Source organism: Choloepus didactylus, chromosome 2 (assembly GCF_015220235.1).
Source record: "Choloepus didactylus isolate mChoDid1 chromosome 2, mChoDid1.pri, whole genome shotgun sequence".
NCBI classification, from domain to species: Eukaryota; Metazoa; Chordata; class Mammalia; order Pilosa; family Megalonychidae; genus Choloepus; species Choloepus didactylus.
Genome location: NC_051308.1, coordinates 230,065,488 through 230,084,090, shown reverse-complemented (window position 1 = coordinate 230,084,090; position 18,603 = coordinate 230,065,488). Strand labels below are relative to the sequence as shown.

Sequence of the window (18,603 nt, the reverse complement as noted above, 5' to 3'; positions counted from 1 at the left end):
CCTCCCACCATCCCTTCCACCCTCCCTGGAAGTAGAGCCAAGTGGCTCTACTCGCTTTGGCTCTACACTAGCTTTGGAGCCAAACAGACCCAGATTCAAATCCTGACTCTGCCACTCTCTGCCTGTATGAGCTCAGCTGAGACCCATAAGCTCTTGGGGGTCTTCTGGTGTGGAGCGATGAAATATATATGGAATGTATATATAACTTGTAGAGATGGAAGATATGTGCCTTGGTATATAGCAAGTGTTTAATAAACAGCACGTAAGATTTTTCACCAATCTTGGCTCTTCAACAGGTATTGCTGTCTCTTCACCCTTTTTTCCAAGAACCAAATTCAGAGCCTTGGCTCCAAGACAATATCGCCCATTGGCACTGGCTAGTACCACTTGGCAGAGACCCTCAGGAAACAACAGCAGCAGCGTATGCACTAGAAGATGTACGACTTACTTTTGTGTTTTTAAACATTTTGAGCACTAAACTGTAAGGCCCACAAGGATGGAGCTCAACTCCTAGAACAATGTCAGGCACATGGTAGGCACTCAATAATTATTTGACTAAATGTGTATATTCATCCACTCATTCATTCTACAAACATTATTGAGCATCTACGATATTTTGGACACCATGAGCACAGAAACAAATCAAGTATGGCCTGTGGGGAGAGGGGAAGAAGAGACAAAGATAAGGTGAGAGGTGGTGGTTTCTCCAAGAGTCCTGACCAAACCCCCCAATAACAGCCCAGTCTAGGCTTTGACCCTGAGAAGCTACTTGTAGTTTCTACTTAAACACAGGGGCACTTAAAAGTCACCCCCTCCCATATTAATTATTCATTCAAAAAGTATTTTTGACCCAGCCTTGAACCAGACAGTGATGCCAGAGAGCCTGACTGGGTGCTCTCCCCTTCAAGAACTTTTGAGAACAGACTGTCCAGATCATTCCTCTGCTGCCCTGTAATCTCGAGTTGGCATCATCTGGGTTAATAAGTACACACTCCAGGCGTTTTGCTCATGAGAGTAGCTGTGTCCCATCTGGTCCCCATCTGTCTCTTAAACTGGCATGAGGGAGCTGAGAGGTCTCTTCTTGAATTGCCTAAACTCCACTTACTCCGGGATCTACAGACTTTTCCTGCTTAAGTCCTAGTTAGCTTCCAGCATGCATTCGGCTTGTGCATGCATTTGAGCTAAGCATGCAAATTAACCTCCCCTCCTTGACAGCTGTCACAAAATATAGCGTTCAGTGTAAAGTCCTGAGCTTGGTACTCAATGACCATGCACAATCTGGCCCCAATCCTGGATGGATGGATGGATGTGTAGATGGATGGGTGGGTTGATAGGTGGGTAAATAGGTGGATGGATGAGTAATGGATGGATGGATGAGTTGATAGATAGGTGGGTGGATGAACTGCTGACTCCCTGATCACCCCTGTCAATGGGGTTACCTCTCTAGAATGAAAACTTGCACACAGGCCACTCAGGAAAGCAAGTCTCCAACTTCTCCCCATCCATGGTGTCCTCCACCAGCAATAACATCAGTGGAATAAGTGAGGCAACACAGATAAACATTCATTCAGGCACTCATTAATTCATCCATTCATTCTTTCAATAAATATTTATTGAACCCTTATAATGTGCCAAGCACTCTTTTAGGCACTGAGGCTAGAATGACAAAGCCATCACTTTTTACCTTCAGGAAACTGACCAGGGTCAACAGGAGAAACAAAAGGTCTGCATTCTCCTACATTCTCACATTCACATGTTCGGAGTTACATGTTTATCCCTCCTTCCATCCTCCTACCCCCTTTGACCTCCCTGCAACCCAACCCCCAGCAAGGGTGCCTTCCTCAGGATCGCCTGTGCTCTTCGTGGATGGTAACGCAGAGCATCCTCTTCCAGGCTGAATTAGGCTTGTCCATGCACCTCCTGTGACTGCATCATTACATGTCCAGTCCTGGGTGTGCTGGGCCACTTTTCTCTCACGGTGATAACTGTAATGCCACAGGTGTGCTGACCAAAGTGCTTCTCCCATCAAAACCCTGAAAAGAATCCAACATTTATTTTCTGTTTCAGCCCATGGATGTTAAATTATATTCAACAGATATATCTCTTTTTACTTTCTAACTGACGCTTGTTTCTCTTGGTTTATATCTATTTATTTTTTAAAACACTATAAAGAACCAAGTTGACTTCTGGTTTGAACCAGGATGTAGTTGGCAAGCTTCTCCCCTATTCCTCCCACTAAGTACAGCTAAAAACCCTGGACATTGTATGTAAAATGTGGCATCTGAAGCAGGGAAAGGAGGAAGCAAACTGTCTAGAGATCTTGGGACCTGAGAACTGACACAGCAGTGAGTTCCTTAAGTTTTCTTTTATCATCGTATATCCCTAACTGGGTGCTGGAAATGCCATCAGGGCAGACAAAGAAAACATTCAAGAAAAGCTCAGTTTCACTGGCCAAAAGACCAGGAAAGAAGTAAACTGGCAGAGAGAGAGCTCCTAGACAACCACTCTGCTCCAGTCAAATACCATGGAAAAATACCACACACACCCCCATCAACAAAGACTGAGTGGGGAACCCCTCTGTCCCGTCCCCTCCTCAGCCCACCCAAGTAATGTCAGAGAAGCCCCAGTGGGAAGCCAGGACTCTCATGCCTGCCAGGTGGTAACAGAACTATCCCCCATGGTGTCAGTGAAGGCCATGAGGGGATCCTGGATTTCCACCCCCTCCCAGTAGTAATGGGGCACCTCTACCTTCCCCACTGGAAAGGAAAGGAAGCCAAAACTTGCACCAGTTTACCAGTAATGAGGACATCTCCACTGCAGTATCAGCAGAGGCTGGGTTGGGAACAGTAAAGAGGCATCCCTCCCCTTCCTGGTGTCAGCAGAGATGTAGTGGGGGGCCCGAAATCCCACTTCCACCCAGCAATAAGCCACCCCTTTCCCTCTGGGGTGCCAAAGGAGGGTACGTGGGGAACCTGGACTTTTACCACCACCTGACACTGATGAGGTGGCTCTCTCCTTCCCCAACTGTCACAGTGTCAGAAGATTTAGTAAGATCCAGAATCTCGTAATACCCAAAATGTGCAGGATACAATTGAAAATCACTCATCATTCCAAAAACCGGGAAAATCTCAACTTGGATGAGAAGACACCATCAACAGATGCCAACACTGAGAAGACATAGTTGTTGGAATTATCTGACAAAGATTTTAAAGCACCCATCATAAATGTTTCAAAGCAATTACTAACACACTTGAAACAAATGAAAAAAATACAAAGTCTCAGAAAACAAATAGATGATATAAAGAAAAACCAAAGGGAAATTTTAGAACTGAAAAAATACAATAACCAATTTTTTTTAAAAATAGACACTTAATGGGCTCAACAGAGAAATGGAAAACACAGAGGAAAGAATCCATGAACCTGAAGACAGACACTAGAAAGTGCCCAATCTGAATAGAGAGAACATAAAGTCAGCGGAAAAGATGAACAGAGCTTCAGGGGCCTGTGAGACTATAACTAAAGATCTAACATGCATATCATCAAAGTCCTAGAAGGAAAGAAGGAATGTGGGACTGAAAAAGTATTCAAAGACATAATGGCTGAAAATTTCCCAAAATTGGTGTTCAGTTTGCTAAAGCCACTGGAATGCAAAATACCAGAAAGTATTGGCTTTTATAAAGGGAATTTATTAGGTTACAAATTTACAGTTCTAAGGCCATAAAGTATCCAAACTAAGTCATCAACAAGAGGATACCTTCACTGAAGAAAGGCTGATGACATCCAAAACCTGTCAGCTGGGAAGGCACGTGGCTGGCGTCTGCTGGTCTCTGCTCCCGGGTTGCATTGCTTTCAGCTTCTGATTCCAGGGGCTTCCTCTTTAATTGTCTGTGGGTCCTCTCTTAGCTTCTCTGGGGCATACTCTGGGCATCATCTCTTAGCTTAGCATCTCCAAACATCTTTCTGTCTGCATCTCTAAGCATCTCTGTGTGTGTTGGCTCTCTTAAGGACTGCAGTAAACTAATTAAGACCCACCTTGAATGGGTGAGGTCACATCTCCATGGAAATAATTTAATCAAAGGTCCTGCCCTCAATTGTGTGGGTCACATCTCCATGGAAACAACCTAATGGAAGGCTCCACCCACAAAATTGGATCAAAAGAACATAGCCTTTTTATCGGATACATAACAGATTCAAACCAGCACGTTTGGCAAAAACACAAAGGTTTGTGTCTATAGGTATAGCTTCAAGAAGCTGAATGAAATTCAAACAGGATAAACCCAGAGAAATCCATTCTAAAACACATCACAATCAAACTTCAGAAAATTAAAGACAATGAAAAAATATTGAAAGCAGTGAGAGAGAAATGACCCCTTCAACTTGGATGATAGTGGATTTCTTGTCAGAAGCCATGGAGATCAGAAGAAAGTGCCACAACGTTTTTCAAATGCTGAAAGAAAGTACCTTTTAACCCTGAATTCTTAACCTGGTGAAATTAGCTTTAAGGAATCAATGGGAAATCAAGACATCCTCAGACAAAGGAAAACTAAGAGCATTTGTCCCCAGCAGACCTACCCTAAAAGAAAAGCTAAAGGAAGTTCTTGAAATAATAAGGAAATGAAGGAAACTGGAACAGCAGGAAGAAAGAAAGAACAACAAAAAGAGCAAAAATATGAGTATTTCCCATTCCTCTTGGATTCTCTAAATTATATTTGATATTGGAAGCAAAAAAAATTTACATTTCTGATGTGGTTCTCAATATGTGTAGACAATATATTTAAGACAATTATATTATAAACTAAGGAGGATAAAGGACTTAAAAGGAGGTAAGTTTTCTACATTTCACTCAAACTGGTAAAATGTCAAAGCCAGTAGATTTGATATGTTCTGTATATACATTGTAATACCTAGAACAACCACTAAAAGATCTATACAAACAGATGCAATCAAAAACATATAGATACATCAAAATGAAATTGTAAAGAATGCTCAAGTAACACACAGGAAGGCAAGAAAAAGAAACAGAAATGAAAAATGGAACAGAAAGAAAAAAACAAAATGACAGTTTTAAGCCCTAACATATAAAAAAATTACATTAAATAGAAATGGTCTAAATACATCAGTTAAGAGATTGGCAGAATGAATAAAAAATCATGACCCAACTATATACTGTCTCCCAGAAATCCACATCAAATGTAAGTAGGTTAACAGAAAAGAGCAGAAAAAGATATATCGTGCAAACAATCAAAAGATAACAGGAATGGCTATATTAATGTCAGATAAAGTATCACAGCAGCTTTATTTGTATTAGCCTAAATCCAGGAACAATCAAATAGTCTTTCAATAGGTGAATAGTTAGACAAGCTGTGGTACATCCATACCATGGAATACTACTCATCAGTGAAAAAGGAACTTCTACTGATTCATGCAACAATTTGAATGGACTCAAGGTCATTATGCTGAGAGGAGAAAAATAAAAACAATCTCAGAAGACCACATACTGTATGATTTCAGTTATATAACATTCTCAAAATTACAAATTTATAGAGACTGAGAACAGATTAGTGGTTGCCAAGGGCTGAGGATGGTGGGGGAGCAGAGGGTGTGAGTGACTCTGTAATAAAGAGTCTGATTCCATTTTCGATGTTTAACAGATGGCAGCATTCAAGCCCACTACTCCTCCTTCCCTTTCTGCCCTACATCTGGGCAAACTGATAGGAAAGCCCATGATCTCCCTTCTTTGGCAGCAGCAGGAAGTTTAAACCATGCAAGCCCTGACCCTGCACAACAGTGACCCTCACCTCAAACGTTGAGGTCAATCTAGATAAAAACCCCAAGCCAGCCTCCTTTCCTTGTTCTATCCAGCCATTTTAGGACCTGCTTGGGAGCCACTCTTCTCTCTAGAGAGAGCCTTATTATGTGAATAATAAACCTTTAATATTTTCTTAGCCATGTGTGTGGCATCCTCAGTCTTGACATCCAAACCAAACTTTGGGTTTGGAAGCTCATTTGCCTTTGTAGGGTGACCACAACAGACTATAAAGGGGTAGCATGAGGGAGATCTTTATGGTGATGGAGTAGTTATGTATTGCGGTGGTGCCTATATGACTCAACACATGATAAAATGGCAGAGAACTATATACCTGCATTGTGCCAGTGTCAAGTTCCTGGTTTTGATATTGTATTATGGTTATGCAAAATGTAACTACTGGGGGGAAATTGAGTGAAGAGTACTCAAGATATCTCTGTATTATCTTTGCAACATGCTGTAAATCTATAATTACCTCAAAATAAGTTTAAAAAAACTATAGCCCCATTTTTATATTTTATTTCACTCTCCAGAATGTTCATAGGGACAGACCATCCCCCTTCCCCTGCCACATACCACCCACTGCTTTTCTCTAAAAAGTTCTAAACTTTTTAATTGGTTTATTCTTTCTCATTATTGCCAGTTTAACTTTCTGCCTTTTTCCACTAGACTTGTAAAGCTCTGCAAGGACACAGCAGTGTCTGCTCAACAAGAGCTTGGCACACGGTAGAGGCTCAACAAATTGCTCCCAGGAGAGTGAGGTGTAGATGGGAAGAAAGCAAGAGGAGCTCTGGGGCAAGGGGGTGCACACAGAGGGGTTAAGTGGGTGCACACAGAGGGGTTGAGTGGAACCATGGGGAGGGGGTTGGAGCTGAGGTTCTCTAGGTCCAGCTTTAAATCAGAAAGCGCTACTTGATGAGGTTTATTTTCATTTGGTTTAGTTAAGTCCCTTTCAACAAACCTTCTCTGAAAGCTCTTCTGTGTCCAGTTCTGTGGGATAAAACATGGGTCCCTGCCCTCGGCCATTCCCAGAACAAATAACAGAGCAGTGGGAAGGGTCTCAGCCACTCCTAGAGATAAAAACCAGGACTTCTTGAAGCCAGGGGCTGTGTTTGAGTTATCTCTAAGTCCTCACGATTGTGGCACACAGTAGCTGCTCAATATGGATTTGAAGAATGAATGAATGGTCTCTCCTTTGAGCCTTACCAGATCATCCCCGCCACTTCCAAAAGCCGACATAGGAATGTTCATTCCAACTTCAGAGATACCAGTGACATCCCTCCAGAAGGAAGGAAGACAAGGCTGAGAAGGGGACTGGAGATGTGCTGGGGGTGGGGCTGGGGTTTCTTTGGACTAGACTCTCAGGCCCTATGTGTCAAGTGATCAAGATGGTGAGGGCACAAGTCTTGACTTCTGAGCTTGTCCGTCTTCAGTCCAGCTTCCTGGCATCTTTGTTTATGTCTCATTTGGTGTCCCTGGATTTTGAGTAAAACACTCAGTGGAAATGCCATTGTTTCTATGCTGGGCCCAGGGGACTCACAAAAGAGCCGGGTACTCATCCTGCCCCTTCCCAGGGAGCACCAGCTGCAGAGAGCAAATTAGGAGAAACCTAAGGGCAAATGGACTCAGGAGCACCAAGCGGAGCGCTGACCAGGGGTTGAGTCAGGCTCCACCACTTACTAGCTGTGATATGATCTTAGCAAGTGAATTCACCAATCTGAGCCTCTGCTTATTCATCTGTAAAAGGGGGTTATTACAGCAACCCATAAAGTGGATATAAGATCCTCCATGGAGGAGAGGGGATTTTTATTTGTATCTTTCACTGAGGGGTTAGAATGAAATGAAACAATGAAAGGAAAGAACTTAGTCTAATTCCTGGCACATGGCTGGCACCTCATACATTTAGAATCTCCAAGAAATGAACAAGTATCTGGAAAAGAAGAGAAACCCAAGGAATGATGGTGATGATGGTGTCAATGATGTTTTCACAATTATGGTGATAAAGGTGATGGTGGTGATGACGGGGATGGGATGGTGAAGATGATGATGATGGTTATGATGATGGTGAGAGTGAAGTGGTGATGAAAGTGTGCTGGTGATGATAATGATGATGATCATGGGGATGGAAATGATGGTGATGATGAGATGACAGTAATATCAGAAAGAAAAAAGAATCATTTACTGAGCACCTACCTTATAGTTCTAGAATCTTTAAATATCCTATCCTACTGAACCCTTACGCCAGCCATATAGTTAGCCCATTTCACAAATGAGGAAGCAGAGGCTCAGAGAGGTTAAGTGACTTACCCAAGATCACATAGCTCAATCCCAGGTCTATCAACTGTGGAACATTAATTCTCAACCCATAACACCCTTCATGAGAAGGGATGTAGACGGAGCCCTTCCAGAACCCAAGCCTAGGCCCCTGACCCCATGCAGAGCATCTTCAGAGAGAACTTTTTCTGATCTACTTTACTCTGCAGCTTCCTAGCCCACTCCCTTGATTCATTTTTCAGCAACAAATGTTCACTGATTGTCTGCTTTGTGTCTGGCCTTGGGGCTGGGGGCACTGGGGACCCTCTCAGAGTTCTCATCCTCCAGGGCCCCTCAAGGTGGTCCCAGGCAGGTGGGGGACACTGCCATATAAACAAGTAACTAAAAAACAAGGTGATGGGGGCACCAGGAGGGAGGGAATTTCCACCGGGAGCGGGCCCAGAAGGCTTCACGGATTTGGAAGTGACTTTTAAGCTGGTTTGAGAAGATGAATAGAAGTTTGAGGATACAGTGGAAATGACAGCGGGAACTGCCCAAGCTGAAGCACGACAGAGGGGAAGATGGCCTGTCCAGGGAACGGTGTGGCCAGAGAAGAGGCCCCTGGAGAGGTGGGGAAGAGGTGATCACACAGGGCCTTGAATGCCGAGCTCTGCAGCTTGGACTCTCCCTAATGGCCGTGGGGCTCTTTGGAAGGCTTTCGTGTCAGGTAGCAAGATGGTCAGGTTTGTGTTTTTGAAGGCCAGCACTGGCAGAGGTAGTGTGGAGGATGGATTAGGCAGTGGTGGGTAAGAAAGAGTCTGGAGAGGGGCTGAGATGGGTCTGGGCCTCCCATCTCTGTGGGCAGGCAGTAGAGGAGGGCTGATGAAACCCCAGAGATGCAGCTCTCCCACCTTCCTCTCCACAGCCCTTCCTCTCAATACTCACCTTTCATTTGAGCAACCAGACACCCCTGGGTGGAGGCACTGGATCTGGGTAAGCAGCTGAAGACAGACCCTCTTACCAGTGAGTGACTTTGCACACATCACTTAACTTCTCAAGGCTCAGTTTCGTCATCTGAAAAATGGATCATTGCAAGGTTGAATACAATAACATAAAAATGACTGGTCCAGTGCCTGGCAGAAAATCAGTACTTGGTAGGTGCTAATTATGACCATCTTCACATAGCGAATGAAGAAACTGAAGCCCAGAGAGGTGCTGGGTGTTTGAGAGCAGCCCAGCTTGCAGTGAGACCGGGTCTTCTCGCTCCCCCACCCTCCGCTTCTCATATTTCTCCCCAGAGTGGGCCCCCGGCCCCATTTTCACACTCTGGGCAACTGGCTGATGGACCCCCCCTTATTCCAAGGATTAGGGGGCAGGGAATTGGCAGATGCACAGAGGGTCAGGAGGGAGGGGCGAGGGCAGCCTCAGAGAGGCTCAGTGGGTTTAGCAAATTCCCCTCCACATTCTCAAGTTCCTACTTCCCCTCCACAGGCTCCCGGCCTTGACTGTGAGCCCCTCCCCATCTCCTTCCACAGGGTGATGTTCAGTGGGTGGGGGCTGGGGTGCTTCTACTCCTTGCCCTCCTTCTCCCCTGCCTTGCTACGGGCAGAGAGGCTCCCCCACCCAGGAGCAGAGCCCCCCATGGGGTCCAAGATGAAAATCTGGTCAAAAGCTGCTCTTTCTTGAATGTCAGGAACCCTGTGTTTGAGTCCTGGCTCCTCCATTAACTCCCGGTGGGATCTGGACATTTTCCTTTTGGGGTCCCCGGCTTCCCCCTCTAAAAGCGAGCAGGTCCATGGGGTGGGAAGGAATGGGAAGTTATTGTTTTATGAGTTCAGAGTTTCTGTTTGGGATGATAACAGAGTTTTGGTAAAACATGTTAGTGATGGTAGCACAATAGTGTGAATGGACTTAATGTCACTGAATTGTACACATGGAAGTGGCCAAAATGGGAACTTTTGTATTGTGTGTATGTTACCACAATAAAAATTTAATAAAATAAAGTGAGTGACTCGAACTCAAAGCTTTCTAAGGGCCCTCCCCGCTACATCCGCAGCTCATCTGCCTCCCGTTCGACCTTCCTCCTGCCTCTCCCACTCTCTGGGTCCTCCTGGGTTTTCCCCTCCTGGGTGGTCTTGGGTTCCCAGGCCCCAGCCCCAGCCCGAGCATCTCCCTGTGTGGCCCCAGGCAGTGGCAGGCAGCCTCTTGCTGCCAGTCGTGCCTCCAGCCCCCCGACTCAGGGTCAGTGAGACCCGGATGAAAGCCCCTCGGTTCCATCTAAGCCGACTGCAGGGTTAGCCAGAGCCGTGGTTTAAAAATACGAAGGCCCAAGCACCCTCAGTGCCAGCTGCCCACGCAGCCTGCAGGCTGTGCTGCCCACCTCCCAGATGCCATCGTGGCCGCTGTGGGTGGTGGCACAAAGGCAGCGGGGTGGGGGGAGGGGTGCAGAGAGGCCCGGGGGTGGCAGTGAGGGGGCAGGACATTCCACAGAGCCTAGACCCCGGAACAGGGCTGTTGACGCCATCTGGCCAGACCCAGTTCTCTGGTCTCCAGAGAGAATCGGGCCAGTTCTCTTCAGATTCTGGAAGCTGACAAGCCTGGAATCAAACCCTGGCTTGGCCACTAACTGGCTGTGTGGGTGTCGATGGGTCCCTTGGCCTGAGCCTCAGCTGCCCATCTGTAAAATGGGGAGAGTGAGAGTCCCTCCTTCCTAAAGGAGAATTAAACGAGGGGATGCCCGTGCAGAGGCTGGGCCCAGAGCCTGCTCCATGGCGAGTGACTAGAAAATGGGAGCTGCCTTCGTGGGTTTTGTTAGGATTGAGTGGTGTGGCTGGTCTCTTCCAGGACTCGGTCAGGGAGCAAAGGAGGGACAGGGCTGAGATGTACTGGCCTTACTCCCTTGTCCCCCCTCCAGTACCCCCAAAGTCCAGGCACATTGGGCACCAGTGAAGCTGCCGGTGGAGCTTATTTTCCCAGTTTGATCGGTGGGCAAATTCAGACAGAGACCTGCTCAAGCAAGCTGGCAACACAGTAAAAGCCAGAAATTCTGGACCTCCTTCTCCAAGTAAGAAAAAGAGCACCCCTGAAAATGGGAGGGTCCCTCAAGATTACCAGGCCACCCCTCCTCAGTTTTCCAGAAAAGAAACTGAAACCCGGGGAAGGAAAGAGATTTGTCCTACTAGTGGAGAGCCAGGACCCAAGCCAGGACCCTCAGCCAGAGCTCTTCTCACCCCACCCCGCTGCCTCATCCTGCCCGCTCCTGCCCCAAACTTGGGGCTCAACCCCAGGGCGGGAGGCTGCGCAACCTGAGACTAAGAGCCTGGCCCTGTTCTGGGGGCTTCTGCTGTGGGCCGGAATCAGGGACCTGGGGGGCAGCTCTGCTCCCCCTACCTCACCAGGGCCTGCTCCATCCTTACATAACCCACTCCTGATTATATAACCTGCTGCTGCTTCCTTCCAGAGTGGGAGCTTGGGGAGCAGAGTCAAGCGTGGGGAGAGACCATAAGCTGCCTCCATATGAAAACAGGGTCATTACCAGCACTGGGACTCCAGCGCCAGCGAAGGGCCTTCCTGCCACAGCCTGGGGCTGCCCGCCTCCCCCAGAGCCCCCAGGAACTGGAGAGGTCTGGGGTGGCCAGAGCCCAGTGCCGGGGCAGGGCAGGGGTGGGGGTCAACTCGAGCCTGGAAGCTGCAGCTCCGGCATCCAGAGAAGAACCAGTCTCCAGACCCCAAAGCCCCAGGTGGGTACCTCGGCCCTGAAGAATTCTCTGGAGGGAGGCACATTCTAGAAGCCACTGACTCTGGAACCTCAAGTCTGAGTTTGAGCTGGACTCTCCTGGTCACTAGTAAGTAACTCCAGACACATCAGTTACCCTCTCTGAATCTTAGTTTCCTCATCTGGAGAACAGCACTGGAAGGGCCGACCTCACTGGTTGCTCTAAGTATTCCATGAAATCCTGACTTGCAGGTGCCTGGCACAGAACAAATGCTCGGTGGACAGCATTTCCATTTGGCAGATGAAAAAACTGAGGTTCAAAGAGGTGATGTGGTTTGAGGGACACAGTTAAACATAAACCGGCAGACAGTTGTATGCTACTGTTAGGGCCTGAACCGTGTCCCCCAGAAAGACAGGTTCGAGTCCCAACCCCAGTCCTGTGACTGTGAACTTGGTTATAAATAGGATCTTTGATGATGAGGCCAAACTGGATTAGGGTGAACTACAGTCCAACACAACTGATGCCGTTACAAGGAGTGGAAACCATGGGCCGCCATGACTGCCAGCCACCCCCCGGAAGCCAGGAGAGAGGCGTGGAATGGGTTCTCCCCCTTTATGAGGAAACATGGCCCCAGTGAACCTTGATTCAGACTTTCAGCCTCCAGACAATAACCTTCTGTTGTTTAAGAACTTTCTGTTGTTTTCTGTGGTACTTTGTTACAGCAGCCGTGGCAAACTAAGGCAGGCCCTCACCACGTGCCAGGCACATGCTCTCCACCCACTGACTGAGCTGCTCTCCGAAACAGCCCCGTGGAATTGGTGTCATTATGAGTCCCGCTTGACAGATGACGACACCTGGGCTTGGAGGGGTTGCATGACTTCTCCAGGCACACAGCTAGGGAGTGGCAGAGCCAGAATTTGAAGCCAGGCATCTAGCTCCAGAGTCTCAGCTCTATAGCCCCTCACTAAACAATCAGGACAAAGAGAATGAAACTGCAGCAAGCAGGATTTAAGCTAGACAGACAGAAATCAGGAGCCTAGGGCTTGTCACCATCCTTTAGAAACACAATCACCTTCCACCTTGCCCTGCTCTGGCTGCTGCTGTGCTCTGTGCCCTTGGCCAAGCCAGCTGACCCCTCTGTTTGCTCATGGCCCCCATCTGAAACAGGGAGCCTGCTCCCCTAGCTAACAATTACCAGGGTTATTGCGAGGACACATTAAGATAACGAGTTGGAAACTGCGTTTCAGCAGAGAAAGTACCACAGCTGCGACGGCTCATCACTTCCTTGGCCTCCAACTTGCTCCGACTCAGCAGGAACCAGCTAATGGACAGACGCCAGGGGCCTCTCAGCTCCTCTGGCTGTTCAAACAAACACCTCTCCCCTCTGCTGCCCGGGCTTCTGGCCTTTGGATACAGAGGGAAAGCTCCTGGCCTTCTCTCTAGCTCTGCGGTAGACACCTGAGTCACCACCCTCCCTGTTTCCTGCAAAAGAGCATTTGTTTTAGCTTGAGTCCCTACTATGCGCTTCCTGGGAACCATGACACTGAATCCTCACAATTCCCTCCACAAAGCTGGGATTCATCTCTCTTTTTTTTCAGACCAGGATGATAGAGCTCAGAGAGGTAAAGTCAGTTGCCTGGGGTCACACAGCTGTCAGACACTGGAGCTGGGATTTGAACCAGGTCTCCCTGACTATGAAGTCCACTCTCTAGACTGCGCCACTAACCCACATGGCCATGAAATTAGTCTTATGTCCATTTTGCTGAGGAAGAGACTGAGGCACAAGAAGGTTAAGGTACTTGCCCAAGAAGCCCGGAAGGGGACGTTCCAGGCTGCAGACTTGGGCTGGCCAGTGCAATACCCTCACTCCCCAGCACCGCTGCGTCTTGTCCAGGATGAACAGGTGAGAGCTGCAATATTCTACCCTCAGAAGCAGGCCAGGAGGAAGCCATGATTCTTAACAGGGAAGCTGATGTTGGAGAGGCCAAGCAGTTCATCAAGTCACATGGCAAAGGAGTTCCATGTGACACAGGACACCTGTCACCCCAGGTGGACAAGAAGTGCCAGCCCCAGGGTTGGCTGGAGAGACCCCAGGAGCAACTCCAGGAGCAGACGTCCCCAAACCTGGCCAATCCCCCAGAATCCCCTGGGAGCCACAATGCTGGGCCACACCCAGAGTCTGATCTGGTAGGACTCAAAGGGACCCAGGAACTTATATATTTCATATCCACCACCACCGTGTCACACACCCCACCCTAAGCGCCTGTGATCAGCCAAGTCCAAGAATCATGGTCTAGGACAATTTTCACAAGACCAGATGGAACCCAATCCCCTGCCTGCCCTCACCGAGTTCATGGTTAGGGCAGGAGAGAGGGGTCAAGGGGAGGTGGCGGTCTGGGGTAGGTCAGAGATGGCGACGAGGGGTCTCTAATGCAGACTGCTGCTCTGCATCACAGCTGGAGAGAATTCTAGATGTTGGATCCTGGTGGGACCTGGGGATGTGCCCCCACTTTCTTATTTGGACTAGTTCTTCATTTAACAAATATTTGTTGAGCACCTAATAAGTGCCAGGTGCTGTATTAGGTGCTGAAGGTACAGCAGTAAGTAAAACAATGTCCTTGCTCTCTCAATGCTTCCCTGCTGGCGGGGAAGATAATCATAAACAGCCAGGCTTGGCACAGCCCTCTGCAGCTCTCAACAGCCTTCCCCACCCATGACCCCTTTAACCCTCACCTGAATTGTGAGCTGGGAGATTAGCCCCCATTTTACAGATGAATCATTGAGGCTCAGAAAAGCCGTTTCAACAGCCCAGCTCCCTGCTCCAGGCAGGCGACACAGCTGATGCTTCCCAAGCAACCCTGGGTCTGCAGCTGATCAGAACTTTCCCTGTTGCCACGGCAACCCCCCTGGGGCGGCCTGCCCTACTTTGCATCCCTGGCATGGGGCCAGCAGCCTCACCCCACCCCCAAGACAGAGCGATGGGGTTTATCCCACTCAAGGCAAGAACTAGTCCCTCTGGGAAACGAATTGGGCTCCCTTATTCAGACATTTAATCAACATCGAGCAGTGCCAACGATGGGCCAGGGACTGAGCCAGGCCCTAGGGCAGAGGGAAAAATAAGTCATGGTTCCTGCCCTCCCAGAGCACCCGCCTCACCGGAGAGGCTGACCAGTGACCAGGCAAAAGCACGCCAGCAAGGACTAGAACGATAAAGATAACGATAGTAGCTCAGCACAGTTCTGAGTTCTTTCCGTGTATTAACTCACAGAATATTCATGTTAACTCCCAGGTAGGTACTGATATTATCCCCTTTTTACAGGTGAGGAAACTGGGGCTCAGAGAGGTTAAGAAACTTGCCCAAGATCACACAGCTGAGAAGCAGGAGTGCCAGGATTTGGAGCCAGGGGAGATGCTAAGCCACACTGTAGGTGCTCAAGGAAGGGGCCCCTGACTCCATCAGACTAGTCCAGGAGGGCTTCCTGGAAAAGGCACCTGTCCTCAGAAGTGATCTCAATGGAAGGTGGATGCTCTAAGAGCTCCTGACTATTTGGTAAGACTCGGTGCTGGGGTGAGTGACTTAGTTGTCCTCTCTCTGCCTGGCATGACTCAGCTGGGCTTTGGGACACGTGACTCGAGCAAAGAAGAGGCAATGGAAGGTGTTCAGTGCTGCAGGGGCTCCTGGCGGCTCCCAAGGTGGCAGCTTGGGGCAGGTGTGTGCACTCTCAGGTGAGGAGGAAAGGGCTAAGGTAGGGACTGGCTTGATCCTGACAGAACCCTGCAAGAAGAGACTTTTATTACCAAGTCACCATAATGGGTTCAAACCCCAGCTCTCCTACTTCTTAGCCATGGGAATGTGTTAAATAACCTCCCTGTGCCTCAGTTTCCACATCCATCAAATGGGGTTTAATAATATAGTTGACTGTGTGCCATAGCGTTGTTGTAAGAACTCAGTGAGTCGATACCCCAAACTCACAGGGTGTGCAACTCGCAGCCATTCCTATTATCTTTGTGGCACACGGACAGGTACGATTCTACAGTTTCACACAGTAGGTGCATGTGGGCATACAAGCCTGTGCATACAATGAGTGCACGCCCATGAGAGAGCCCCCTCTCTCTGCCAGCATGTGTGCTGGGCCTGAGTGCATGCTCGTAGCTCTGGGCGGGGAGAGGGCGATGCAGCTGAGCACAAACATGGGCTGCTGGGAGGGGTGCCCACAAGGGCGCAAACGTGCATGCTCCCACTTGCAGGCGTGCCCTCCTGGCGCGAGAACTTGGGTGTGCCCATCGAGGTGAATAAGTGTCTATGGGTGCTGACACCTGGGCCTGTACATGCCGCAGGTACATGTGGGTGCCTGCTTCGTGGCCGACCCCATGCTACATACATGGGTTTTAACTTGTGTTGAGGTGAGGAAGGAACTTGCCCAGTTTTCCTCCTTGAACCACTATGAGGTAAAGACATCTCAGCCCTGAAAAACAAAGATCAATCAGCTGGGGAGTGGGGGGAAGGTGCCCAAGGCGTCCACCTCCTGCCACTGGCTCCCAGGGAGTGTTGTAGCCACAGATCGGGAAAGAGAAACATGACTTAGATTAAAGCCAGGAGCCCACAGAGGGCAAGTCCAGCCAACCAAGATGTTCTTTCCTGTTTTCCCAGAAAGGAGGCTCTCCCTAAGGAAGCCATGTCCCCTTGGAAAAAAACTCAAAGGCCTGTCCAGACCCCAGCTGCTCCCAACCAATCGAGGAAATGAGTCTTCTTGGGAATAAAAAAAAAAATCCTGCTGTCCTCTCCAAGTATCTTATTTGGAGAGAAGAGGTTAAAAAGAAAAGACTGATTAACAAGCACCCTCTCGGGAGATTGCCTTAAAGCAAGGCCTGCACCCCTGTGCTGGGGGGAGGGGGGTTGTCAGCAATAGGACAGGGGATGGGCAACTGTGACTTAAGCTATCAGCAGTGATTCAAAACCATGAGCCCAGGTAGCCCAGAGGGAGACAGATCCTGAAATGGCAATGATCCCCCCTGTCTATTCAGCACTTTAGAGTTTTTAAAAGCATCATCTGTGAATCCTCACCACACACCCCTGTGGTTCAGAGAGGTTCAGTAATTTGCTCCAGATCACACAGCATCTCATTGGTAAAGGTAACACCTGCCCCCGGGGCTGTCCAGCTCCACATCTTGCAGCATGTCTGTACATCCCAGCACGTCCAAATGTAATATCAACAGCAATAATAGTAAAAAATAGTCATTGTAATAAATAGTAATAAAATAGCGTGGGACCTGCCCTCAAGGAGTGAACTGGAACAAAACCAAACAGCGGGAAATAGGGGCTCTTTTGTGCAGTTGAGAGTCAAAGGGTCGTAGGAGACAGGAGAGCTCAGATGGCCTGGGGCGATGAGGAACTGACTTGTGGGAGGAGATGAGTGAGGGGGGAAAAAGAAAAGCCGGATGGTAAGCCGGAGGCCCAGGTGAGATGACAGGAGCTTCTTGTCATGTTCAGGCCCAAGGTGGCGCCTGCACATAGCAGGCACTTAGGATCTTTCTGAGCGGATGAATGAATGAATGAATGAATGAATGAATTGAATTGAATGAATGAACAGTACAAGGCAATAGCTCTGGGCTGAGAATTGGGAGCCTGAGGTTCAATCCCTGCTCTGTCACTAACCAATCATTGGTGAAATGTCTCTGGGCCTCAGTTTCCCCATCTATAAGGAGTCTTCACTCAGGACAGTCTGTGGTTTTGCGGACAGAAGCAGGCGTTTAGAAGAAAAAAATAACTTCCAACAGACAGCAAGGGGGCAGTTCCTACAGGTCAAGATAGCGACTGGGGAGGAGGAGAGCCCGGGCCTGAGAGTCAGAGACCTGGGCTTAGGGCGGGCTCTGCCACATGTCTGCTGTGGCTTGCCCTCTCTGCACCACAGCTTCAGCAGATAAACTCTAGCCCTGCAGGATTCCGAGGGGCCCAACCCATAGGCATGGGGAGGCCAGCCTCTACCCCTCCCTTACTCCACTGGAGTTGCCAAAGCAACTCGGGAAAAGCACTTATTCTTGGCTCATGGAATTACCCTTCACTCTGCTGGCAGATAAATGGGGCAAAACAGAAGAAGCAGTTGCATTTAAATGGGGTGAGGCAGGCGGAAGTTTATAAGATTTGAATAAGCTTTTTGGCTGCTTTTGAATATTCATTTGCCCAAGGGAGAGTTGGGCAGCATGATCTATGGGCCTAAAGGGAGGTTATCCGAGGTTGGGGGGAAGGGAGGCACTATAAAACAGGGCTGGCAGGAATCCCTGCTCATCCAGCTCTCAGGAGCCAACTGTGAATCTCCACCAGCTAAAATGTCACAGGCTCAGAGTAAATTCCCAGAGCTGACACACCTCATGGTTGCTGTTGCCACAGCAACTGCCTCCCCCTAACCATGTACACCAGCAGATCACAGGTGATAAGACAAGTCCAAGGAGGTGACTGGTGGGGAGCCAGCCCACAGCTTGAGCAGCCCCCCAGGGTGCTGGACCACGCTCCAGAATTCCAGAATATACCCTAGGCTTCTCAAACAGCCCTGACAATTCTGAAACAGAGCCCGGAGTTCTGGACCAAGGCTGCAATACTGAAATCAGTCCTCGAATTCCAGAATACTTTCCCAAAGGTCCAGAACACATTCTTGATAGTCAAGAATCACTAGCAGCCTCAACACACTCTCCAGGCATGCACCCCCAAACCCTAAAACCCACCCCTAGATTTTTAGAACATGCCCTTACATTCTTATCTCCCTCTTGAACAGATTGTTCCTGGGAATTGCTTTCCTGTCTGAACTGCGAGAATTGTGGAATGCTCAGTGT

The 18,603-nt window shown here is 48.6% G+C and overlaps 1 protein-coding gene across 4 annotated transcripts in view; it reads right to left on the bottom strand.

Moving 5' to 3' along the window:
* Positions 1-1,594: 1,594 nt before the first annotated feature.
* LOC119527841 overlaps positions 1,595-18,603 on the bottom strand; it is a 72,670-nt gene continuing 55,661 nt past the window's right edge. For 2 of the 4 annotated variants that reach the window (XR_005215483.1, XM_037828321.1), the window contains 2 exons: positions 9,005-9,133; positions 1,595-2,033 (listed from right to left, as the gene is read on the bottom strand). Coding sequence is in view for 3 of the 4 variants with exons in the window: in XM_037828321.1 (XP_037684249.1) it covers positions 9,077-9,133 (57 nt within the window). In the remaining variant the exon portion in view is untranslated. Of the gene's footprint in view, positions 2,034-5,309; positions 5,457-9,004; positions 9,134-18,603 lie in introns of those variants that run through there. The other 2 variants (XM_037828322.1, XM_037828320.1) reach the window with 2 other exon arrangements.